Genomic DNA, 26,838 nt, shown 5'->3' with positions numbered 1-26,838 from the left:
AGGGGGGGATTCAAAATGACACCTTTTTCACAAAAAATTGACTTTTTCAACTTAAATTTTGAAAATGTTCCGGAAAGTCTGACACTTTTATATATATCTTAAATTAAAGCTAATGTAATCTACTTTATTATGTAAAAAAAAATTTCGGACTTTATTTTGTCTTCACGGTGAAAATGGCTACCAAATGCTATTATTGTGTGAAAATTTTCGACTTTGTATTTTACATTTTTAACTTTATAATGCTATAACTTATTGAAAAGTGTATGGATCAACATAATTTTTTTATGAGAAATAATAATTTTTAATAATCCCTTTTTCATTCGATATACTTTATCTTAATCAGGATATTAATAAGGAACTATCAGTTTATGAAGCTTTTGAAATAATCCACCAATTTTTTAAAATTAAACACTATCTAAAGATTTGCATCAAAGCGTTTTTTATTGATAGTGATTTTAATCACTGTCAGATATCATTATACTTAATCCAACTATGCCACGTCACCACTGTGCCGCGACCCCCCTGTGCTGGGTTTTTTTTTTAATTTATATTCTAAATAGTAAAATCATTTTTTTCAGAGGGTAACCAAATCTAGTTGATTGAATGATTAACATTTTAACATTCGATTTGAGCACTATAATATAAAAAAAATTCTACTTTTTCTCCAAGATATTTTATGAACATTATACAAGTATTTAATTGTTTTGCTAAATATTAGTTTGTCAACTTTCACCAGTAGATAAAATAATTCATAATTAAAACATAATTTTAAAAGTTAAAAATTTCAAATTTATAAAATAATTTGAATGTTGTGTTTACAATATCAATTATTGATTTATAAATAATTACAAACTATTACTTTTATTATTATTATTATTATTATTATTAAATTATATTTTAAGTCCTAAAAAGCTAAGTTTGTGTTAAAGAGGATGAGAATTCCTATATAGAACAGCGTAACGGAATCAAACACTAATACTTACTACTCATCGAGGTACGATGCGTCCCCAACTGAGCTAAGTAGACTAATTCTATCTAGAAATTATAGATTTGACGTCTAAAAACATTACTTAGTTATATAAGTTTATATATGTACAGGATTTTTTTAGAAACTAATGAATATTTTAAATTTTTGTGAAGGAAAATATTATTTGATTATGTAGTAAATTATTATTTTTTAATCCCAATAGTAATAAAAACATAAACCTCAAATTTTTCTTTAATTGGAACCTCTATTTAGTTTAATAATATGATAAAAGAAATATATTCATAAAATTTTGTTCTCATAATTTTTTTATCCAATCAACCGTTTGCGTCATAAAATTGTTTATGATTTGAATTTAAAATTTATCATTAATTTAATTTTTACAACATAAAAAGCAACAATTATATATTTCAATGGGCAATAAATTATAATTAGTATATATTGTTGAAATCGTAAATAAAAGTAATAACAAAACTTATTTATGTAACATCATTAATAAATAATAACTATTATATGGTATATACCAAATGATTAATAGAAAATTGAACAAAATTACTCAACTTTAATAAACAAATACAGAAAAGCGATTTATCGAATCAAAAAATATTTTAAGAACAAAATCGTTTGAATATTTTTTTCTAACTATCTGTTATATACACCGTTATTGTTATCACTGATATATAATGTTATCACATGTAACAATTACATTATCATGCTTTTTGACGCTTGTTAAATGATTAATTAATGTTATAGAATAAAATAAATAATATAAAACATGGCGCAGTCGGTAGGTTAGTAAGATTAATAATATAAAACAATATCTACAAACTAAAAATAGGGATTCCCATTAAAGTTAAGGGTTTATATAACTCTAAAGGATGAAAAAAATTATTGTGGAGTTTTTTAAATCAAACAATTGTTACCTTTATGAAAATTAAAAATGTTCAATAGTTTCTAAAAAAATTAAGTGTTTTATTCTATACATAAATATAAATACAACTTTGGATGAATGGGGCAAATTGAATACTTTAGGATTTAATTTATAACAGTGAACTTGTATTAATAAGCTTGTTTCTTTATGTAAACTATTTTTATGCTTATTTATTAATTAATAAGATTAAATAAGATAAAGGAAAGTTTGTATACCTGCTTTTTACATAAAAAATAAATTATAAAACCATTAAAATAAATAAAAGTAAGATCTTTATTAGTATTTTATAACAAAATTGTTCACAAATAGGCAAAGAAACACAAAATATACTCTATTTAGTTTACGCCCAAAGAAAAATATTTATTACCTCCCTCTTTCATTAATTCGATCACTAGGTATAAAGTTACTCTATTATCAAACCTAATTTATTTAAGCTGTAGTTAAAAATAAATAAGGTAATCAATTAACTATAGTTCATAAATTATTTGAATTGATACTTTACTCTTGTGTCATTTGATATACTGATAGTTGGAGATTGATATGTTTAAGAATGTACCCTTAAACCGTTTATAATATAAAAATTTTTAAGCTTTAACTCTATAAAATATTGTGGATAATTTGGTTATTAATTAAGATACAATAATATTTATTTAGATATTAAATAGTTAAGACTTTCTTTTGTGATATTTGAATAATTATGAAGTGTTTAGAAAATTTTTAGGATTATGTATACGATTTTTATTAGAACCCAAAGTTCTAAAAATTGAGAATTACACTACTTAACCTATTAATGACAATGCAGTTATCATTTTAATATAATTAAAATATAAACATTTTTCATTTAAAACTCACCATCAATCACCTTTATTAACTTTTCATAAATATATTTATTGAATTCTATTATATAAAATTATGGCATATTTTTAGCCAACATTTTTTCATTTCTCAGTACACATCACATTATTACATAGTAAATATGCTTCATATTTAATAAATAACTGGCAATATATAATATTAATAAATTTTACTTTGTATTCAATTAATTCTTTTTTTCATGTTTACAGGACTAATTAGTATACAATCATCAGATTTCGATTTATTTTATAAACGTAAATCGTTTTGTCAAAAAAACTTTTATCTCTTATGGTTTGTAGCAATTATCTTGTGTATTATAGTTAGTACATTGTTTTATTTCTATGCCGATAGAATTTATGAAAAAGGTAACTCCATGAAATGTTAATCTAAGCTAGGGCTTAAAATTGGAAAAAAAATAATAATTTAAAATTGAATATTTTAGGTAATTTTTCGAATAAATTTGTTGATATACAAAAAAATTCACAGTTGGTGAACGAAAAATCAAATTTAATCGAAAATCATAATCAAGATAATTCAAATTTTTTTCAAAAACAAATAAAGCGTTTTAAAAATCAATTCAATGAATTTCACGAACAAAAAATTGCAGTCACGGACGAATTAAATAAAGGTATAAAAGATATGAGCTTTGAAATTAAACGGCTCTACGATGGTCTAACATTATTGGGAAGACACGTAAGTCGAGAAAAACGATCTCTCAACCAAGGACAGGCAGCAATGGCTGAATGCGTTGAAATGAAAGAAAAATTCAATAAAATTTATAATGAATTAAATCAGATTTACAAAACATTAACAAAAATGGATGAAAATGGTATTTGTCGTTGCAAATGCCCTATAAATATATCACGAGCAGTTGATGAATCTTCTCAAGACACTGATATCATAACTGAAACCACAACAGTTGATGATCAAGATGAAACAGAAAACAATACAACTTTTGTAACTCAGAAAAAAAGGAAAAAAATTGTTAGTGTGTTTAACTATAATCCTTATAGTAATCCTGATAATTTTATTGACAATATTGAAAATCAAGTTGGAACAACTATGTTAGATGATATTACCGATGGTAAAACGACCAATGATTCTCCAACTATTACAACGAATGAAGAATCTGGAAAAAAAATTTCGACAGAAATTGGAGATGACTTGACATCAGCTAGTTCAATAAAGTTTACTCAAACAGCTAACACCAATGGATTTAGTAATATACATAATACAGATATAATAACATTTGATGATCTCGCCAATATTGGTGTGATTACGCCCGAAACACAAACAATCACTTCTGATCATTTAATGATAGACAACAATAGTCAAAAGAAAAGTATGATTATTCCAAGATCTAATGAAGCGGAAGTAACCGAATATACAATGGCTGATAAAAAAATTACTGAAACAACATTAAATACAGTTACTTCAAAAAATATTGTAATAAATAGTACTGAAAATAGTATGGTTACTAGTACTGAAAATAATATGGTAATTAGCACTGAAACTATTATAACAAACACAACCGTAAAAACGATAAAAGAACAAAAAAAAAATACCAACAATACAGAATTAAAACCAAATTGTGAGCAAGCATTAAACAACCAACCATTATGGACTCCCGTGTGTTTTTATCCAGTAGCATGTTATCCAAATATGTTAAATTGTCAACAGGAAAAAGAACAAAAAGATAGTATTAAATTTAATGCTCAGTCACTCAATACTCACAAGAAAAAATCTCCCAAAACAGATGCTACAATAATTCAAAATAGTTACCCAGTTATGTCTATTTGTCCACCTGGTATAGAATGCAGTGTACCAGCTTACTCTGGACAAGCTAATACTTTACACTGTATGCTTACTACGTCTACTAAAATAACTGGAAAGTATCATAATAATAACGCAAGAGATTCAGAATCGAATGAAAGAAATATACGTTCAAAAGATATCTCCATAACACCTAAAGCTATAAATGAACCGGAAGAATATAAAGAAATTTTAACTGGTAGTTATATTAAAACTTTGTATTTGTAGTAACTATATTATAATAAAAATATAAAGAATTTAATTTTTTTCGAAAGGAACTTTAGCATGTCCACCTAGTACATATTCTTGCTTGGATAATTCAGCATGCGTAGACAACGAAGATTGGTGTGATGGTAGAATACACTGCAACGATGCAAGTGACGAAACTCAATGTACTTGTAAACAAAGAATTGACAAGGATAAGTTATGCGATGGATATTATGATTGTCCAAAAGGGGAAGATGAATTAGGCTGTTTTGGTACAGAAAAAATATTAATTAAAAACTGAAATTTTTAAATATTCACATATTTGTTAATTGAATAGGCTGTAATAATGAATCATTTAGCTGTGGCGATTGGAATAATGCCTTACAACAATCGACATGTTTTGAAAAAGAAAAACGATGTGATGGTTTAAAACAATGTCCAAATAATTACGATGAAAACGAATGTAATTTACTATCAGGAAAAATTGAAGACTCAAATCAAGTACGTATAATAATAAATCATGAAATAATTAAATGGTACACTAAAAATAGTCATATATGTAATTATCTAGTATTATCATTTTAAAATGATAATTCATTTTCTGTTAAGAAATTATTTTTCTTATTATTAACTAAAATACATTACAAACAATAACATTTTGTTGTAATACAGTACATTGGTAAATTCATAGGGAGACGAGTGTCATAACATTATACTCGTGATACAATTTTTTCTAAATTTTATTTTATATGATAAATTAAACTATTCTTTAAACTAGTTTTAAATTTGAATATTAATAATTATAAGTTTAAATAGTAAGAACTATTTCAAGCAAAAAAAACTATTAAAAGCAATGAAAAAAACAATTATTAACTTATGAATGTTTATATTTTAAAAATAAATATGAACTCAAAATTTTTCATAGGTCTAACAAATAAAAAATTTTAGCTTTGATGTGAAACTAAAAAGTATTATTAATACTTATATTAAGTATATGAATATGTGATTTTTTTTTCATATCCATCCATAAAAATTTTCAACTATCCATGGACCGATTTTATTAGTTTATACATCAAAAGAACCAGATTTTAACCTTATTGAACATATCAACGCCAAAATTTTGAAAAAATCTTCTCAATTTTAGAAATTAAAAAAGAAATTTAATTGGACTACCGTAAAAAATGACATTTTCAAAGAAAAATATTTGCATTTTAAAACTGCTATACATTTTTTTTTTTAATATTAGCCTTAATAAAATTTTAAAAATTATACTAGAAACAATGAAATTTCTTTTAGTATGATTTTTATGAAAATCTAATGAAAAACTTAAGTACAGGAAGGATTTGAAAATATCCACTTATGCATATAAATTTTTTTTCAACTCAATTTCGTAAATGTTTTGATAACTTTTAATCTGTATGAACTTAAAACTCTTTAACAGTATAATATATAAATAAATTCATCTAGATTTTTTATATGATAAGATAAACAAAACAAATATCTGTTTGAAAGAAATTGTTAAGTATTCTTCTTGGTATCTATTTTTTTTTTTATACATATGCAATCTAACACAATTTTTATTTCATAATTATCATACGAATTGTTCTACTAGTAAGTAGAATAGTAATTCTATCAAATATTATTCTACTTATTATTATAAATATTTTTTAGAGGTTCTTTGTATCTTATTCTTCTGGATTATTACATCATAATTGGAAAGGTAAATGGTATCCTGTATGCAGTGGCGATAATTTAGATAAATTAGCAGATGAGGCTTGCAGTGTTGAATCTGGGAAAAAGCTTAAGTACTTTTTTATTTAACCACAACTCTTCACTATTACTAAAATGAACATTTTTCTATTCAGGCCTCATAAAATAGAATTTGTTACTGAACCAATTAGTTATACAGGACCTTATTTAAGTATATATAATAACAATATTGAATTCGAAGATTCGTGTCATTACCAAGGAGTTTTAGTTCAATGCGGTGCTGCAGACTGTGGTACGCGATCTAATTTCAAACTAAGCAAAAATTTGAATTTAGATAGATCAAGAAGAAATTCAGAAATAAGTGATTCCATGAAAAATTCTACACTTGATGATCAAATAGAATCTAATCGTTTTAGAGTAGTCGGGGGTATTTCAAGTAATCCAGGAGCTTGGCCATGGCTTATTGCCATGTATCAGGATGGTATTTTTCATTGTGGTGGTGTAATTCTCAATGAAAATTGGATTATATCAGCTGCTCATTGTGTACATCAGTAAGAATAATAAAATAATAGTGATAATATAAGAGTCGAAAAATTGATTAAATACATAAATCTAATGGTTTTCTAGTGAAAATAATAGCTGTTTTATTAAATTATTGAGAACATTTATATTACACAAAAATATTACAAAATTAGTTAATATTTCTTTAAAATGGTTTCTATAAAATTTGTATGAAACTTATATTTATATAATAAAATTAGCTTCACTGTTATTTTATTTTCATTTTCTTTAATTTTCTAAAACCTATTTCAAGAATTAAAGTATTTATTGAAAATATTGTAATTTTAACAGAAATACAATAACATAAAGAATTATTTTTTTTATCATAAGTAATACATGAAATACCTAATTAATTAAAAATAAAATAATATCAATAGTTTTATTTCAATTTTATATTAATTTTTATTGTGATATATTTTATATTTAGATATAAGAAACACTTTTATGAAGTACAAGCTGGAATTTTACGAAGATTTTCGTTTTCACCTATGGAACAATTAAGGGTAGTAACCCATATCATAGTACACGAAGCTTATAGTAAAACTACAATGAAAAATGATTTAGCATTATTGAAATTAGACCGAGGACTTGAATTTAATCGATGGGTTCGACCAGTTTGTTTACCAGACCGGAAACTAACTTGGATTCCATTCCCTGGTACATTTTGCACTGCTGTTGGTTGGGGAGCTCTTGTCGAACATGGACCCGATCGTAAGTATGAAAATAATAAAATAAATAAATAATAAACATTTATTTTAAAATCATTTAAAATCTTAGCGGACAATATGCGCGAAGTCGAAGTTCCAATATTATCTGAATGTAATCATAAGGAAGATCGTGAAGGCCAAGAAATTTGCGCGGGATACTTGGCCGGTGGTCACGATACATGTCAAGGAGACAGTGGAGGTCCTTTACTTTGTAAAGAACCTAATAATTTAAATAAATGGTACGTTGGTGGAATTGTTAGTCATGGAGAAGGATGTGCAAGACCTATGGAACCTGGAGTATACACTCGTGTTGCATTATTTATGGAATGGATTTTTGAAGCTACCGGTAAGCTTTAAAACAATGCATGATGTAAATATTAAAAATAAGAAAAAAAGTTTTTATTTTTATATCGAGTTGGCTTACAAAACAAGTACATTTCAATTTATAAAATTTTAGATGAAGCTAATTTGCCAATAGAACAACCACGTATGTCCTGTCCCGGAATGATTTGCAAAAGTGGAAAAAAATGTATTCCAAAGAAGAGACAATGTGATAAATATGTTGACTGTATGGATGCAGATGACGAGTTCAACTGTGATTATATAGGTTCAGAAATACAGGCAAATTTCTATAACTCACGCCACTCAGATCATACTAGTATAAGATTTAAAAGTGTAAACCGTCATAATGATGATCGATTTGCAATGAATGGTACATCAACACCAAATCCTAAATCAGAAACGCAAACTGAATTTACTAAAATATTAATAACTACTAAAAAAATAAAAGTGGACACAACAACCCCAAAAAATAAAATTACTTCAATTTCGTCAATTAAAACAAAAACAAACTCAAGTAAAGCAATAAAACAAGCAGCAAATTCCCGAACGGAAACTTTAGTAAAATATTTAAGTATATTTGATTTTATCATATTCAGTAACCAATCTTCTGAAGAACCATTTAGTTGTCGAAGGTAATTTTTTAAATTATACTATATGAAATTATTCGAAAAATTCCTACACGTCAATATGATATTTTTGGTGTATACGTTAATTTTACACATAATTAATGTAATTTTGACATAAAGTAGCAAAAATTTAAATATAGTTCAAACATACAAATATAACATTTATGTCACTAATTATAAACATTTTTCCTTACATTGTATGCCATAAAAACTTCCAATACATGTATGTAAAAATCCAGACTATTTTTTTAAAAATGTAATTAAATTGATATAATGTCTACATTGTCGTTAAATTTTTCACAATTCGTGTGTGAATTTAATCAAAAACACGAAGATTATGATTGTATTATATTTATTTTCAATAAAATATATTTCTTTATTGAATTTTTTAGATACTCCCAGATGATTCCTTTAAATCATCGCTGTGATGGAAAGTTGGACTGTGAAGATGGTTCTGACGAAGAATTCTGCAGTTGTAAAATGCGATTAACAGCAATGTTTAATTCATCGGCAATTTGTGACGGCGTAATGGACTGTTTTGATGGTAGTGATGAGCAAAATTGTGGTATAAAGTGTGAAGATGATGAAGTAATCTGTGGTTTGTCTAAACAATGTATTAAAAAAAACAAGTGGTGTGATGGAATTATAGATTGTAATGATAAAAGTGACGAAAAAGACTGCAGTAAGTACATCTAATGACAGTTATTAATTCGACTTTTTATACATATATTTAGTTTAGCAGTCGAATGATTTATTTTTATATATAGTTTAAATTCAATGATAATCATTTTTTAGTCTTCATTTTTGTTTTAAATACAACAAAATCGAATAGCTATCCAAAATAATTAGAGTATAAATACATTTAACAATAGAATATGAAAAATAAAATTTTATCGATTTAGTTTTTTATGTTGATTAAGAGTATATAAAAAGAAATTGTTGGCAAAGTATAGTTTAAATTTAACGAACTTTCAAAGTTTAATATTGTCATGCATCTATTATTTATCGATCTATTTTTTAATACATTTGTAAAAAGCATATAATTAAAACTACAATATTTTTCAGTGATACTCACAAATGGTACAATCCCTATAGAATTAGATGCATCAAAACGACCTGTACTAAAAAATTCAGGCATGGTCACTATCAATCGTCAAGGTGTTTGGACGATTATGTGTGTCGATGAAAGCGAATATGTCAAAATAGCACATGATGTTTGCTCAAATCTTAACTTTATGTAATCATTGTAAAAATATTTTAAGACATAAATATCATGGTATTAAACTCTATATTAATATATAGTTTCTTATTTTCAGAGGTTCGGAATTTTCAAAAGCAAAAATGATTTTGAACGAATCTAGGTAAATTATATAAAAAATTAAGCAATAAATAAATGAAATAATTCTTAGTCAAGTAGACACATAAGTTTGTTTAATGTCACTTATATCTTTATTTTTTATAAACACCTCAAAATGAATATTGTTATCTGGATATAATATTTAAACTTATACTTCACTTAACTGACTTATTCTCATTATTTTTTATAGAGATTTATTAAAAAAAAAGAAAAATGTAGAGGCTAACGATTTTTGTCCTGGTCTTTATGTCGAATGTGAAAAAAAAATAAATTTACTAAATGATGGATTATTATCTTGGCACGTTGACATTTTTAAAAATGGAAATATTATTCAACCAGGAATATTAATAAAAGATTCTTGGGTGCTAACAAAACAATCTTCTTTCAAGTACTTATATACATTCATTTAATATTCAATATTTTATAAGTTGTAGTTATAACTTATGAATTGATAAATATTTTAGTGTCGATGAAGATTACTTCACGGCTGTATTAGGAAATAATAAATACTCCAGTAAATGGATTAAGTCACCTTTTGAACAAATCACACAAATTGATGGTGTAGCAAGTATTCCTTCAACAGATTTATCTCTTTTACATTTAAGATATTCGGCTAATATAAGTAGAGCTGTTATACCCTTAGAAATACCAATGTGGCAACCATCTTTAGAATCTAATAATAATTGCTTTGCAATTGTTTACTTACAAAATAACCAAGTTGAAAATATTCTTCTACAGCCTATAACTGTTGGATGCGATGAAAATCACGCATGTTTCTCTGTTTCTCAAAGACCAAAATATTGTAAGGTACGTCAAAAATATAAATTATTTGTACAAAGCACATAACTTATAATAATTAAATATTTATACAATAATTACGTCTGTACACCAATGAAAATTATAAACTAGAATAATTTTCTTATCATTTAAATTTTATAATAGTCCAGAAGAAATGCATCTCATTTAACTGGAGTCGTTTGCAGTTCAAAACGTGGTTTGTTTTTGGCGGCCACTGTACCAAGCTCATATAATGAAACCTTGACTCTCTGTAACCCCGACTCCCGCATTGAACTACCTAAAGTTGATGACCTATTACCTGCTATAACAATAGCAATGGGTTAGTATTAAATCTATAGTCTAATGTTATTAAATTTAACATGATCATGTCAAAAAATAATTGCTTTTAAATTAATCTATAATATAAAATTTATATTTTTTACTCATCATAAAATAGACCAAAAAATTATACAAGAAACTATTCCCCAGTGCGATGGTAAACGTTGTCAACTGGGTAATTGTGTACCTTGGGAAAAAATTTGTAATGACCAATGGGATTGTCGGAATGGTCAAGACGAGTCTATTAAATTGTGCTACGAACGACAAAATAAATGTAAAACTAACGAAACCTTATGTAGTAAGTAAACACATACATCTCTCTTTCTTAATTATACAATGTTCTTAGTTGAAATTTTTCTCTTTAATTACTTACTAATTATTTTTTTTATTAAATTTCTACTTATAGTTGTATGTTCTTAACTATTCTATAAAATACAACCGTTAATGACTCAATAAGTAAAAATCTAGCATAGATTTGTAATGTAGACCCAAGTCTAAGGTTTTATAAAATTATAGGAGTGGCATCACTTAATCTTGCCTGCTCATAAAATTTACTGACATCAAATAATTAAAATATATTTAATTATTTATCAATTACTTTTAAGTATGCGGTGTGGGAGGTTTCAAATGTCATAACGGTAAATGTGTACCCAAAACAGCATTTTGTGATGGTGTTGATCAGTGTGGTGATGGCACCGACGAACCAACTACTTGTCAAATAAATACTTGTGTTGCCTATCTCAATTTAACTGCTCCTGAAAGACTCTGTGATGGCCGGTGGGATTGTGAAGATAAAAGTGACGAAGATTCTAGTATTTGCTCATCTTCATACTGTAGCAAACAAAACGTCTACCACTGTCAATCGTGAGTACCATAACAAAAAAAATATATATTACATATAATAGTATTGTTAGATAAAAACTATATGCATGGACGTAGCTGTAAAAATTCTTCTGTGACGCATTTAGTTCAATTTTCTATTCCATAAATTTGGATAAAAAGCCTATCGAAAAACTTCTCTACTACATTATTTTATCTCCTACTCTACCCCTGCAACAAAAAATTCATTTTATTTGTAAATTATGCTAATGTGTTTAATAGTTTTAGCTTCGATGCGAAGCTGAGAAGGTACTGGTTTTACTATAAAGTGTTTTTTTTTTTTTGTGTAAAAAGTATTAATTATACCATGATGTGCTTTTTTTTGTGTCTGTTACCACTTTTTTTCAGCTCTCACCAAACGGATTTCTTTCAACGATACGTCAAAAGATCACAAATCGTTCTAGTCGAAGACATTACCCTCAAAAATTGAAAAAATTTCCCTCGTTCCCAGTAAATGAGGAAACCTCCAAAAAAATTACAAATTTAAAAATCGCTAATTTTCGAAATTTTTTCAATTTTTTTTTACTAAAAACTGCCATAACTTTTTTAAAAATGAACATATTAACATAATTTTTTTTTTTCATAGATGCTTGATATCTTGACCTATCATTTGGTATATTTTTTTATAAATCTGACCCTTCACCAGCCCACAGGGGGGGAATTAAAATGACAACTTTTTCACAAAAAATTAATTTTTATACTTAACTTTTGAAAGTGTTCCGGAATGTCTGACACTTTTATATATATATCTTAAATTAAAGCTAATGTATTGAACTTTATTATGAAAAAAAAAAAATTTCGGACTTAATTTTGTCTTCGTGGTGAAAATAGCTACCGAATGCTGTTTTTGTGTGAATATTATCGATTTTATTTTTTACATTTTTAACTTTATTATAATGCTATAACTTATTGAAAAGTATATGGATCAACACAATTTTTTTATGAGAAATAATATTTATTAATAATCCCTTATTCATTCGACATACTTTATCTTAATCAGGATATTAATAAAGAAATAGCAGTTCATGTAGCTTTTGGAATAATCCACCAATTTTTTAAAATTCAACACTATCTAAAGTTTTGCATCGAAGCGGTTATTTTTTATAGTGATTTTAATCACTGTCAGATATCATTATACTTGATCCAACTATGCCATGTCATTACTGTGCCGCGACCCCCCTGTGCTGGATTTTTTTAAGTTGCTATACACAAAACTTTCTAAATAAGACAAAAAATGTAAAAATGAAAATAATAATAAATAAATCTAAAAATACTTAAATAATCCGACTACAGAAAATAATCTTTAAAAAATTTTTCACTTTTTAACTTTAATCATTTTTGCTATTGCAGATCATCCAAATGTATTTCAAATGAATTTGTATGTGATGGAGAAGAAGACTGTCCTGAATCCGACGATGAAGCAAAATGCATAGGACTACTCAAAACTTCTGGAAAAAAGTAAGATTAATATAATAAAAATATAATAGATCTTAAAAATCCGATTTAAGTGTTTAAATACACTCAAGGAAACTTATTTTTGTTACTTTTTACATAACAAAACAACGAAAATATTAATTCAGATAGTATGGTCACAAAATTGCGTGTTAGGTGTTAGTCTATGTCATCTCTTGATGTTGTAATACTTGTAATATAAGTAAATTATAAATGTGTACCACGGTATCAAAGAGCGCCTTTGCTGACCCTGATCAAAAACCGTTTTTAAGCTTATAGATAAATATATAAATTTATCACTCTTATTATAACTCACTAATTTTTACAGGAATGAGGGAACATTAGCAACGAGGTCATTTGGTGTTTGGCATCCTCAATGTATGACAGAAGATTATACCGATTTAGATTATAATTCACTGTGTGAAACGTTAGGGATGAAACAGGCCAAATGGATAAAGAATACAACCAGCTCAAAAATCGATTTTGATAACTTTACAAGCATTCAGTTGAACTCAAAAACTGAAGTTGTCATAAGGTCTTCGAACAAAAACTTTGTAAAGGAATCCAATGAATTATGTCCTACAGTTTATATTGCTTGTCTGAGTTAAACTTAAATACTAGTTATTGTTATTGTAAATAAATACTATAAGAGTAGGTTTTAAGACTGTCTAGCTACACAATATGTTTAGACCTTATTTATAAAAAATAAATGTTGCATCATTAATTATTTTATATAATGGTTAATTGTTATTTTAAATAAATAAATACAATACATACTAATATTCTTTAAAACCAAATTACTTAATTAATTATGACGTAATAGCCCCGACTACCCAATTGTTTATTTTACAACCATAAAACTCTTTTTTTTTTTTAATGCAATAAAATATAAAACCAAATTTTAAAAATTATTATAAAACTAAATGAAAAAGTTACTTGTTAAAATTAAACCTTTAGTATGATTACTAAACAAAAACCATCTTACCAGCGCCAAGCTACGGCCCTCGTAAAACATATCCGATATTTCGGACATCAGATATTAAACAATACAGCCAACATAAAACTTCTATATTTCTTACCACGAATTAGAGTTCCTGAAGATTTATGTAAACTTTTTCACAGACAATTAAATTTTTGTAATGATTAATGATTAATTATATCAACTAAAAGACTCAACAATTAGACTAAAACAAATATATAAAATTGTTTTAATACATTCAAATATTACAATTTCAATAATATTGAAAAAAGAATTACTTAAAGTCATTAGTTTATAATCAAACAAATAAACGTAATTTAACAATTAACGATCAACGTGCAAATTTAAACAATCTTTAGATGCGCTAGCTTATTTATTAATCTTAAAAGTGAGCGCCTGATAATTTTTTAATAACTGCTACAAAAACTTTTATTAATTTTTGGCTGGTTAAAATGTACAGTTAAACTTTTTTTCGTTAGTAAAATTCTAACTTCATGTATAATTTTGTTTTGAGGTTTCTAGCTCATCATCCACTCCCATAACTACGCCACTGTGTCGAATCACTAAATGCCAGCAAAAGATATTTTCCAAAATATCTTCGAGTTGTTCTGTAAACCAGGCGACGAAATGCGATCATGGCTTAAAAAGTAGCACATAGGGTTGTTTTAGCGGTATTTTTAAGATTAAGTTGAAAAGTTGTAGAATATATTTACATCAAGAAAAAAACTAATTAAAAAAATGTTTATGAGATCATCAAAGAATGATTCAATTATCAAAAACCACTTATTTTAACGAAAAATAAAAATATAGATGATTTTTTTTCATTTAAATACATGTTTTCTCAATTAATCAACCATAAAATATTATTTGTTTATCTATTACACGATTTTGTTTTTTATTTATATTTATCCATTATTGTATTTTATAATGGTATCAACTTTATATTTAAAATGACAACATACATAATTAAATACTAATTCAAATTGCACCTATGCACCAGATGATTAAAATATACCCTATACTTTAATTTTAAACCATGTTTATTATTTTATTATAATAATAATAGCAGGTTTTAGGATATTTTTAAACAAAAATGGAACGAGTTTCGTTTAGAAAGTAATTTTCCTAAAACTTATAATAACTATAAATCTACAATAGTTAATAAAGACGTAAAACAACACTAATTTAATTATTTGTAGATCAGTTGTTAGCAGTGGCGTAATTAGAGATTAGATTTGGTTAGGATATACATAAAAAAATTGTTCACAACCCCACCACCAAATGAAAAATAATTATATCTACACCATATAATTATTTCTGTTTTGATGAAACCTACCACCGCGGTAGGTGCACCGTTAATTAATCCTGATTAATGATGAAATTTGATGTTTAGGCCTTATAAATGGTTGAATTTTAATATGAGTACATTATGCACTTTTGGCACAGCCTATTCAAGTATGGAAAATAATAGTGTGTTCTTTAAAATTGAATTAATTCAATTAAAAAAAATAAAAATATTTACCAAGTCCATTCTACCTAAAACACATACTATCAAAAAATTTCTAGCATTCATTAAGCTTTTCTATTTGTTTTAAAACTATTTCTCAAAAACAGCCCATAAAAAGAAAATTATTAAATTTCAGAAACTCATTTATACTATCTAGAATTGAACAACAAATACGTATTTTATAGAAAAATGATTATCTTACACAAAAAAAAAAATGTATTTGTATAACATTATACAAATATAATAAATTAACACATATGAAATTGGTAATACCTTTAATTTAAATATAAATTAAAAGTTACGACTATTTTATATTTTAAAAAATTATAGTTTTTGTTTAAAAAAAATAATAATAAAATATATTACCATAAATGAATACTTAATAATATTTTACAATTAGAAGTCAATAATTACAATCAAATTAACAATGGAATTGAAATGAATAGTTATATTGTTGGCATAACTTATTATTCAGACATTTAAAATTAAAATCATCCAGTAAAATTATATTACAAATTACAGTTAATAAATAAATAGCAAATTTGAATCACGGGCTAAACATAATAATTAAAGACAAACATAAAATAAAAATGTACTATGAACACAACTAACAATCTATTTTTAAATTCAACAAATCATGTTTTTTTTTGTGAAAAATGGTTATTATTATTGTAAAACATTAACATATTTGAGATAAAAAAATTGAAAAAGTAAAGAATAGGAAAGAGTAGCATTATTCCATACGTTTAACAAGGTCATAATACTTCATAAATAAAACAGATATAAGTTATATTAATATTACTAAAAAATTATTATATATACATATACATTTATCATAGCTAAACATCTTATCAATAAAGTAAAAAATTATAGTACATTACTTAGTCATTATATTTGCCTTTTTAACGAAATTTTAAGTTTAAATATTACCCCGAAGTCCCAGGTAATCCCAAAAGTTCTGCTTGTTCTTTGTCACATTTAGTTAAATGTTTAATGATCATTTCTACAGATTTAATACCTCTGGTACCAGGCTAAAATAAATAAATAGTTGCATTATTATCTTAAAGTTTACAAAACATAAATAATGTTAAAAAAAAAAAACTTACAGCTGCTGTAAGTTTCATAAAGTTAAAATATTTGTCTAATACAGCCAACATTGCTGTAAATCGACCATCGGGTAATTGTTTGCTAACAAATTCTAAACAATTCTAAAATCATAAGATATTAAAAATAGTTAATTATTTTTCAATATATAAGTGTAACAATTTTACTTTGTCATCCATTGTTATGTAACCCAAAAGAATAGCAATATATGATGATATCATGGTATGTTGCATATTTTGTCCAGCTTTTTCAACAACTAAAATAGTAACACATTGCATAATTTATTTTGATAGTGTATTTTACTTTTCTTGTATGAAAAAAAAACTATGAACTAATGCAATAAATGTTTACTAAAATTATACTTACGTAATGCAATTGTTTCTTCAATATATTCCTTATGAGCTTTAAGTGGAGCATCTTTAGATGGTTTTTCAGTTTGCTTATTTTCGCCATCTAAAATTTCATCAGTCTTTTTTTCTTCAGTCTTGGCTAACTCTTCTTGTTGGAAGAACATTTTTACTAGAGCTTCAATAGCAAATGAATTTGATTTACCCACTAAATGATAAATAAGAAGTATTAATTCCAAAATTAAAAGTATTATTAAATCAGTTTTTAACTTACCTTCATGAACACTATCTCCTTTTGCAGGCACTTTAGCTTCAGTTATGAGTTTTCTATTTTGAATATTTTTTTCCACCAAGTTAATTAATAATGTTAAGGTCTATAAAATATTAAGAAAACTGAACATTAACATAATGGGCTCATATTCAATAAATATGTTTTAATATCTACCAAAAACATTATATCAAATTTTTCATCGTGAGGGACATATTCTGGTACTTTTAACAAAATATGTAAGCAAGTGTCTAATACTCCATCTTTTTGGCCAATTTTAGATCCTTTAGCTAAAAAATAATATTATTGAAAATAAATAAAACCTTTTACTAAAAAGAAAATCAAAAATTATAACAGTAAAAACTTTTATACGTACTTATTTGATTTGAGTCATGTGAAAAGTTAATAAGAACTTTTAAATTAGCAATTAAGCATTCTCTTAATACTGCTCCTGTTGAATCTTTATCATTTTCATCATAACTGGGATACAAGGGAATTTCATAATCACACACTTTAAACATTCTAATTAATGTATCAATTAAAATACCGTTTTCGAAATTTAGTAAATAGACATTATTTTCTTCATTTTGAATTGTTACCTGAAAATATAAAATATAATGTTAATGTTATAAATCTACAATTGTATAATATATATTAATTACATTTTCTAATATCCTCAAACATCGATCAACTTTTTTAATACGTTCAAGTAAAGATTGTGACCAAACATTAGTCATTGAATCTACATGTTTACAACACTGCACAACCGTCCGAACAATATGGTCAAGACCTCCTAGCTGTCTCATTTCTTCTTTAAACCACTCACCAGCTCGAGCGCTAGTTAAACTTAGTAATGTTTCCATAGCCAACTGACCAACAGTTATATTATCTGTATTTAAATATTTAGCAGCTCCTTGAGATTTTATTTCAGAACATAATTGAATGACACGTTCTCGTGTTTTATGTAATTGATGATCTGTCAAACCACAATCATCAAGTGCTTGATCATGACTTGTATCACTTTCCAATAAGTTCAACATGAGTTCAAGGCAATCACGATCTAGATCCATATTCAAGCGATCTTGACTCAAAACAAACATGACTGTAGCAGTGCACATTCCTAAACTCTACAAATTTTTTTTTTTTAATTAGTGATAAATAACCAGTTAAATACTCTACTTTAAGTATAAAAAATGTTAATTGCTGAATCTTATATTTTAACTTTTTTACTATAAATACACTGTTAATAACAATTTTTAAGGTTACCTGATCTTTTGTAGCATCTTGTAATGCTCGAAATATTTTTGCAACTGTTCCATGAGCTTTAACGTGCATTCTAAACGCTGGTGTCATACACTTGGTTGCTAATGTAATAGCTGATAAACATCTTTAAGAAAAAAAGAAATCAAATATTACAATTACTATAATTATAATAAAATTTATTAATTTTATGGATAGTTAAATTTACCTAGTTCCTATAGGGTTGTTTGGTTGTAATGCATCAAGGATATATTCAACATCATCATTAAATTCTTGAAACTCACCAGATTCTTGAATTTGATGGGCTTTTTTAACATTGCGAACGACAGTATAAAACTAAAAGAGTTAAATTAAACTCTATAACACATTATAATTTCTATAAATATTTATATATTTGTGACTCCTGTTTAAAAAACTAATTGGTTTTAATTCTTTTATTAGAATTTTGTATAAGTAAAGTCCTGATAATTCATAATAGATTAAATTTAAAAATGAAAAATTTTTTACAAAATATTGTTACCAAAAATCTTTTATAAATCATCTTAAATTTTGAAATGTGCCTCAGAATTAATTTTATATTCATCTGTAATAAATGATATCATTGAAAATATAAAGTCAATCACTATATTATTAATTTGGTATACTCAAAATACTTCTCTTAATATTTAAAAAAAAATTTATTTTTCTTATTATGAAATTTTTACAAAACTGTTAATTTCTCAAAAAATAATTATTACACAATCTAAATGGTATCACACTGTAGTTGCTCTCTGTCTACATTTACAAAATTTAATTTACAAGTTTAAGTTTGAGATATCATCATCATTATCTTTGCCCAGACTTCCCTTACCATATTTTTACTACATAGATCAAACAACAAAAAACTCTAACATAATATAAAATTTACTTTTATAGCTTAAATTTGTTATTCTAATTAAAATAATTAAACTTTAAGTTTTACTAAAAAATTAGAAGAAGATTAATATAAAATCAAAAAATTTAATTGTCCCACAATGATAATTTAACAAATTCATTTATATAAGAATTAATATAATTACTTTTTTTTCCTTCCGTTTACATTTAACACTAGTTACTGAATTAAATTCATCATCATCAAATACATCTGTGGCTTTTGTAACTCGTTGTAATGGTTTCTGTTCGAAATTATCACTTGAATTAGGATTAGTTGTTGATTCTTCTTTTTTTTCTTCATCAACTTTTTTATCTTTATCAACCCAAGAATGTTTATAAAGAAACATACCTTTTTTATTTCTTTCATTTCTAGACTTGAATATTGATTTTTTGGTTGTAGGTACAACTGTTTCATGCTGTTCAACTTCCATTTTTTCTGTTGTTTCATCATCATCTAATTTAATTGGTTCAGTTTCTACAAACACTCCTTTTAATTTTGGTGGGACGTTTGGTAAGACTTCAGTTACTTTTTTATCTTTATTATTATCTATTGATGGTAGTTCTATGTCAGTTTTGAAATGTTCTTCAATTTGTTTGAGTATATCATCATTTTCATCTATTTTATCTAGTTCTGGTTCCTCTGGAACTTCAATTCTAGGGCTAGGCAATGAGTCATCACTACCTTCTAAAACAGCTAATAGTTTATTACGATCATTTTCCAGTTGTTCAAGCTTTGATTTTTCATCAATTAATACTTTAATATCTTCTTTTTCAATATCATCATTTACATTAGGTTGATTTAATGTATTTTGATTTACAATTGTATGTTTTGAAATATTTATTTTAAGAACAGGAACAATATTTTTAAGCCTGTCTTGTTTTCTCTTTTTAGGAATATCAACAACAACTGCTGGAGACTCTTCTACATCCTCTGTTTCAGGTTCGGTATATGTGGTTTGTGGATTTCGCCTTCGAAGACTCCTAGTTGTTATTGTTGGAGTGGCTTGATTACTTTCAGGTACTTCAATATCTTGTAAAGGTTTTGAAGTATTATTAGGTTCATTAATTAATTGAGATTTACCTTTAAATATACGAAGAACGATGGGTGGTTTACTTGGATCTTTAGTAGGAGTTAAAGTAGTAAATGATAATTCATTTACTTCAGGTATCCTATCTTCTTTCTCGGGAGAAGATTCTGGAGTTTTAAGAACAACATTTTTAGTTTTTTTAGAAGGTTGAGATGTATATTTTTTATCTGGTCTATTAGAATCTGTATTACGGCTTTTAAAAAACTTTTTAGGCCTTACTATAGGTATAGTTGGTTCAGGTGCACTAACTTTAGGAGCTGGACTAGCTTCTTGGTGTTGTCTCTTTTTCCCAACACTGAATCGCGATCCAGAAGATTCTTCAGATTTCCCTATTAACGTTTAACTATTAGTACTGTGACTTAATTTCATTATATTAATTGTAAAACTAATTAACAATAACATAATAAAGTAATTTACCTGTTACAAAATTTGTACTTCTTATTGAAGTGAAAGATGTAACACCCCATTTTCCAACTGTACCAGCCGATTTAGCAGCTGTTGGCTTGTTAGTATTTTCACACAATAATTTATCAAAGTTAATGGCTGTTTGTACTACACTATTGGGATTGTTAGAATACTTAGCTCGACCATAAGACTTCATATAAGATCTGGGACCTTTAGCAGTACTCTGAAATAGTATAAAAATAATCAAAACTTCATAGTAAAACTAATAAATATATTTCTAAGAATAAAAACCAATAGGACATTAATACTACAAAATGTCAAAAAATTTTAGTAATATAACTAGGATAGAATATTAATCGAACCTGCATGTTAGAACTTATTTAGCGTATCAACAATTGTATGTACAATATACATATGATAACTAAGCAATTCAATTTTATTTCAATAATTAATGATGTATAAAAAACAATACACCATTTTTGAGTTGAATTGTTGCATACTTCAAAAATACTTATATGATCGAGTTCATCATTCCAGAAGCTACTTAAATAAACACAAAACGTTAAAAGAGTTAAGTTCACAATTCAATTTTTATTACATGATATTAAAAAATATCACTAGTTGTAAACAAAACACACTCACACTTAAACACAATGTACAATACATTTACACATATAGCAGTATCTTCAACTAAAAATCACTTAAAGCGCATGCGTGTAACGGCTATACGTCGATAGTAGTATCGATTAATTGGGTATTCCATGAAATCGGAATAGCTTTCCATGACATTATATTTTAATAATAAATGATTAAATAAATGTTATGAGATGGTGATTTTCACCTCTTGAGGTATTATATTGAAAAAACCTAGGTTACAGCATAAAATAAATATTTAAATTTTTTTAATTAATTTTCTTAATATAATTGAATATTAGTGTTGAATATATTCTTAAAAGAGTTATTTATAGTATTATCCTATGTCATGAAGAAAGTAAGTTTTTCTAGAAAAAATGTGGTGACAACAAGTCACTTATTCAAGAAATCTAGACTTCATGAATACCCCTCCTCAAAAAATTAAAAATTATATTTTTGAACTTTTGAGTATAGTATATTTATACACTGTAATAACGAGGTTAATCGTGATCCCAAAAATAAATAAATAAAATCTCTACTGTGTATCTAGTTCAGTAGCGCAACTAGGATTATTTTGAGGGGGGTGTCTGCCTCATTAAAATACCTTACCCCGTAACATATTTCAAAATACGTCTCTGGTATCGAGTTTTTGATAAACTAAAAATGCATAATATCACAGATATAAATCTTAAAAAATATATATATATTTTCAAATGTTTGTTTCAGAGCTTAAAAATATTATGTTTTGTTACATATTTATAAATAATTATAAATATAACTACTTTAATAAAAATTACAATCAATTTTTAAAAACATTTTATATTACAAAATCTAATCGTCTTTTTTTCTCACTTAACTGTTTAATAATTTCATCTGTAGTAACTGTAATTTCGCGGTGAATATTCAAAGCTGCTAATCCATTAAGTCTAAATGCTGATATAGAGTTTCTGAGATAAGTTTTAACTCTTTTTAGAGTTGAAAATGACCTTTCAGCTTCACATGAAGTTACAGGTAACGTTAAAAGAATTTTCAACAATTTATACACGTTGGGATATAGATCAATATTGCAATTACTAATTACTTCAATAGCAGTAACCATTTTTAAATTGGTTTCGACACGTAATTTAAAAACTTGATGATGCCAAATTTTTACTTCAGCTAAAACATTTGATGAATTTTCTACATCGTTAGCATAAAATTCCGCCAAATTTTTTATTAATTTTTCTTGTTGTTCAGTAAGAGGTGCAATCGGGAAAAGCAATTGAAAACCTTGAATAATTTCATTATGATTAATAAATCTGTCATTTAACTGACTAATAAATGTATCTAAAAAAGGTATAAATAAAAAAACTTTAAAATAATCTTGAACTGTATTATTGGGAGTATTCTGACTATAAGTGTGTCTTTTTGTAATTCTTGGAATTTTTATCTCAAAATCTAAATCATTTGATTTACTTTGAAGTTCTTCAAAACATTCTAAGAACTCTTCATCGACATTATTCCTAATTGAATTTATTTGAAGTATCACATTGTTGACATATTCTAGAGCTTGAATAAGATCTATGTCAGGTTTTTGTAAGTATTTGCATAAAGATACAGTATACCGAAATATTTTTTTTAAAACAATAAGACTTACATTAAATTCACAATTTTTTAAAGCTAATAATAATATATGAGCTTTAGTAGATGTTTCGTTGTCTGCCCAACTAGTCATTTCTTCTAAACACGAATGGACAGCAGGAAGAAGTTGATCAAACACTTCTACTGAGTCATGCCTTTCAACCCATCTTGTCATACATAATCGTTTTAGTTTTTCTTTATGAGTATTTTCTTGATTCAGTTCTTTGACATGTTTTGAAAATGCAGCTTGTCTTTTTGGAGTATTTAAAAATACGAAAACTTTTTCGATTGTACCCATAGTATTTCGAATGGATTGTACACCGCAAGCATAAGTTATAGCTAAATTTAAACTGTGCGCACTGCAATGAACATATATAGCAGTTTTATATTCTTTTTTTATGCATGATTGTACACCATTGAATCTCCCACTCATCGATGCAGCTCCATCATAACCCTGTCCTCTGATGTACTGCATTTCAATTTTCATGTCAGTAAGTTCTTTAATAATTATACTTGCAAGTGCGCTTCCACTTAAGTCCATAACAGGTACAAATTTTAAAAATTGTTCTTTTATTATTTTACTTTTAGAATCAAAATAACGAACACATAACGAAAATTGTTCAATGCCAGCCACGTCTGCCGTTTCGTCAGCTATTACCGAAAAACATTTACTATTATTGATTTCATCAATGATTTTAAATAAAATAATATCATGACAAGAACTGATAATTTCGTTTTGAATCTTCCAACTTGTATACTGCGCGTTTTTTGCACAATTTGTTCTTGCCAATTCGTAAGATTCATCACCAGACAACTTTGTCGCATTCATATGAAATCGCATTAAAGCTCTAAAGTTACCGTCATTTTCTATTGGGTTTTCCGTCGTTAGCATTCCAAAATCCCGATGTCCGCGTAAGGCAATTCCCTGTCTTCCGCAAAAAACCACAGATTCGATTACTGGAATAATTATTTTTCTATTCAATTCTTTCTGCATTTTAGAAGCTTTATTTAATTGTAAATCTATTGAATCTTGTTTTCCAGCTTCAATAGCAACAATGTTCTGATACTCTTCAACTGCTTTGAGGTGATAATTACACTTTTCGTGAATATTAAATTTTTCTATTGCTTTATACCAAATTTTAAAAGGCTTAAGACTAAAATTACCCAAAACCTGAGAACCTCCTTCCGTTTTATTAAATATAACACAATACTTGCAATACGCGCCGTCTTCTTTATGTGAATACGCCAACCAAATCCATTTCTCCAACCAACTAAATTGAAACTTCAATTTTTTTTTGTTTTTAAATTCTGTTGTTGGGAAAATAAATGTTTTTTCTGGGGTCCATGTGTTTTGAAAAAAATCTATTTTTTCTTTATTTGATAACTTTTTACCAACACATAATTCAATATCAAATAAACTAACCTGCAGATTATCGTGCTGACAATGTACATTTTCTATTTGTTGGCTTAAATCATCTTCCGGACAAAATTTCGCATTATTTGTATTTAATTCCTGCCGCGGTACTTTTTTGGCAAAAAAGTCAGTTATACTTTTATTAACACGTTTACTCATTTTACGAAACAGTATATTATATTGTAAGATTAGAAATACAAAACCTAATCACGTTTATATAATATCTTATATCGCACATGCACACAAATACGTAGATAACTCAAAGAACCGACACTGAGAATAAATATCGGACAACTGATGTTATTAATTTATCAATATTATTAGACTTAATATAAACTAATAATAACTTAGATGGCCACGTGGTCGGTTTTCGTATTACAAATTTACATCAATATCTAATTGCCTATCATAAAAGATAAGAACCTGAATAATGTAAATTATTTCTAAATATAATAAAAATAAAAATAGTTTACATCAAGATTCAAATAATATTCTTATTTTAACCAAGATAAATATTTCTGAATTTATACATAAATTATTATGGACTTTCATAATAATATTTTAAACCATTTGTTCTGATAAATCGTCTGCATTATGAAGACTGCAATATTATGATTTTTATGTTATAAATTTAATATAAATAGATCACTTTTCAATAGTTATTAAATAAAAAATACGGTCCAAGGGGGGTGTCCAGACACCCAAAACACCCCCCCTGGTTGCGCCACTGATCTAGTTATCACTAACCAATCTGAATATATTTTCACTAAAATGTTATGAAGTATTCCTAACTTTTAATGTTTTGTAAAGAACTACAGCAAATTTAACAATTTTTTTTGTTATTCAAGTAACAAATGTCTCAAAATTGAACTTTGTAGACTCTTAATAGCTTGCTGAACCTATTGTAAACTAACATTTGGTGAGGCCTAGATGTCGGGGAAGAACTATGATGCCCATGAATGTAAAGTACCTACCTGTTTTAATATTTAGAATTTCAATTCATTGAAAACGATGGAGATTTTTTTTAGTTCAGCAATTTATTAATTAGCAAATAAGTCTATTAATGGGGCTCTTCTGGAACTAACGCCCCTATGAATACATGTTTTTAAAACAAATAAAGTTTAGTTATAGTCCTGACGAGATAAGAGACAGAATGTTCGAATCCCCTTGGACTTTCCAGAGAACGCTTGAATCCGTATCAGAGTTACCCATTCGCGATCCTAGTGCAAAGCTGGATAAAGACCTATGTGGGTTCTCGAAAAATATCGTAACCATGAAAAGTGATTAACATAATAAAATAAAAACTAGAAAAACTCTGTCACTAATTATCACTAGGCTAGTAAAATTCGAGATAGACCCCCTAAGTTCGTGAGCCTCAGATCGTTCTATTTTTTTAATCTGGGCCTATCCTGGTGGGATTGGAAAAAAGTGTTCGAAATTTCTCTCGGAACCCTCTGAGAACAATATTAAAGTCCTTAGCAAATTTTGACTGGTGGCATTTATTCTTCATTATTAATTGTAGTATTTACTTATTAACTTGGAGATACTTATCATATTTGGTTTCTGTTATTTTAAATATGTACATTTTAATAACTATAGACAACGGTATATCTATAAGCAATTTTCGACAATAATAGTATTAGAAATAAAATATGAACTTATTGCTTATGTTGTTTTTTTTATATGCAATATTTTATAAATTTTATTAAGTATGACCTACAGAAAAAGAATTTTGAAAGAAAATAGACTTAGATGTTATGA

At 26.4% G+C, this 26,838-nt stretch overlaps 3 protein-coding genes across 3 annotated transcripts in view; 1 reads left to right on the top strand and 2 right to left on the bottom strand.

Moving 5' to 3' along the window:
- The window catches only part of LOC126907607 (serine protease nudel-like), a 17,034-nt gene extending 2,713 nt beyond the window's left edge, over window positions 1-14,321 (top strand). The window contains exons 2-20 of the mRNA XM_050689007.1: window positions 2,981-3,136; window positions 3,214-4,782; window positions 4,859-5,062; window positions 5,128-5,291; window positions 6,462-6,595; window positions 6,656-7,051; window positions 7,489-7,772; window positions 7,839-8,114; window positions 8,226-8,742; window positions 9,129-9,418; window positions 9,802-9,973; window positions 10,053-10,097; window positions 10,284-10,481; window positions 10,558-10,900; window positions 11,036-11,210; window positions 11,328-11,507; window positions 11,815-12,073; window positions 13,439-13,546; window positions 13,869-14,321. Coding sequence (XP_050544964.1) covers window positions 2,981-3,136; window positions 3,214-4,782; window positions 4,859-5,062; window positions 5,128-5,291; window positions 6,462-6,595; window positions 6,656-7,051; window positions 7,489-7,772; window positions 7,839-8,114; window positions 8,226-8,742; window positions 9,129-9,418; window positions 9,802-9,973; window positions 10,053-10,097; window positions 10,284-10,481; window positions 10,558-10,900; window positions 11,036-11,210; window positions 11,328-11,507; window positions 11,815-12,073; window positions 13,439-13,546; window positions 13,869-14,148 — 5,750 coding nt within the window. The 3' untranslated portion in view covers window positions 14,149-14,321. The remainder of the gene's footprint in view (window positions 1-2,980; window positions 3,137-3,213; window positions 4,783-4,858; window positions 5,063-5,127; window positions 5,292-6,461; window positions 6,596-6,655; window positions 7,052-7,488; window positions 7,773-7,838; window positions 8,115-8,225; window positions 8,743-9,128; window positions 9,419-9,801; window positions 9,974-10,052; window positions 10,098-10,283; window positions 10,482-10,557; window positions 10,901-11,035; window positions 11,211-11,327; window positions 11,508-11,814; window positions 12,074-13,438; window positions 13,547-13,868) is intronic.
- A 1,968-nt stretch (window positions 14,322-16,289) lies between these two features.
- LOC126910344 (protein wings apart-like) lies at window positions 16,290-22,066 on the bottom strand. Its single transcript, XM_050692837.1, has 13 exons — window positions 21,773-22,066; window positions 21,423-21,633; window positions 20,064-21,334; window positions 19,214-19,341; window positions 19,012-19,132; window positions 18,408-18,872; window positions 18,122-18,344; window positions 17,923-18,035; window positions 17,752-17,851; window positions 17,497-17,685; window positions 17,298-17,386; window positions 17,133-17,234; window positions 16,290-17,057 (listed from the first exon to the last, which is right to left on the bottom strand). Exons 1-13 carry the CDS (start codon window positions 21,776-21,778, stop codon window positions 16,953-16,955), a joined length of 3,123 nt encoding a protein of 1,040 aa, XP_050548794.1. The 5' UTR covers window positions 21,779-22,066; the 3' UTR covers window positions 16,290-16,952.
- A 794-nt stretch (window positions 22,067-22,860) lies between these two features.
- LOC126895301 (zinc finger MYM-type protein 1-like) lies at window positions 22,861-25,236 on the bottom strand. Its single transcript, XM_050667033.1, has 3 exons — window positions 24,414-25,236; window positions 23,751-24,314; window positions 22,861-23,603 (listed from the first exon to the last, which is right to left on the bottom strand). Exons 1-3 carry the CDS (start codon window positions 25,234-25,236, stop codon window positions 22,861-22,863), a joined length of 2,130 nt encoding a protein of 709 aa, XP_050522990.1.
- Window positions 25,237-26,838: the final 1,602 nt, after the last annotated feature.

The sequence above is a fragment of the Daktulosphaira vitifoliae genome, unplaced genomic scaffold (assembly GCF_025091365.1).
Source record: "Daktulosphaira vitifoliae isolate Bord-2020 unplaced genomic scaffold, ASM2509136v1 Scaffold_1, whole genome shotgun sequence".
NCBI classification, from domain to species: domain Eukaryota; kingdom Metazoa; phylum Arthropoda; class Insecta; order Hemiptera; family Phylloxeridae; genus Daktulosphaira; species Daktulosphaira vitifoliae.
Note: the sequence above shows the minus strand (reverse complement) of the source record. Positions and strands in the feature narration are given on the sequence as shown.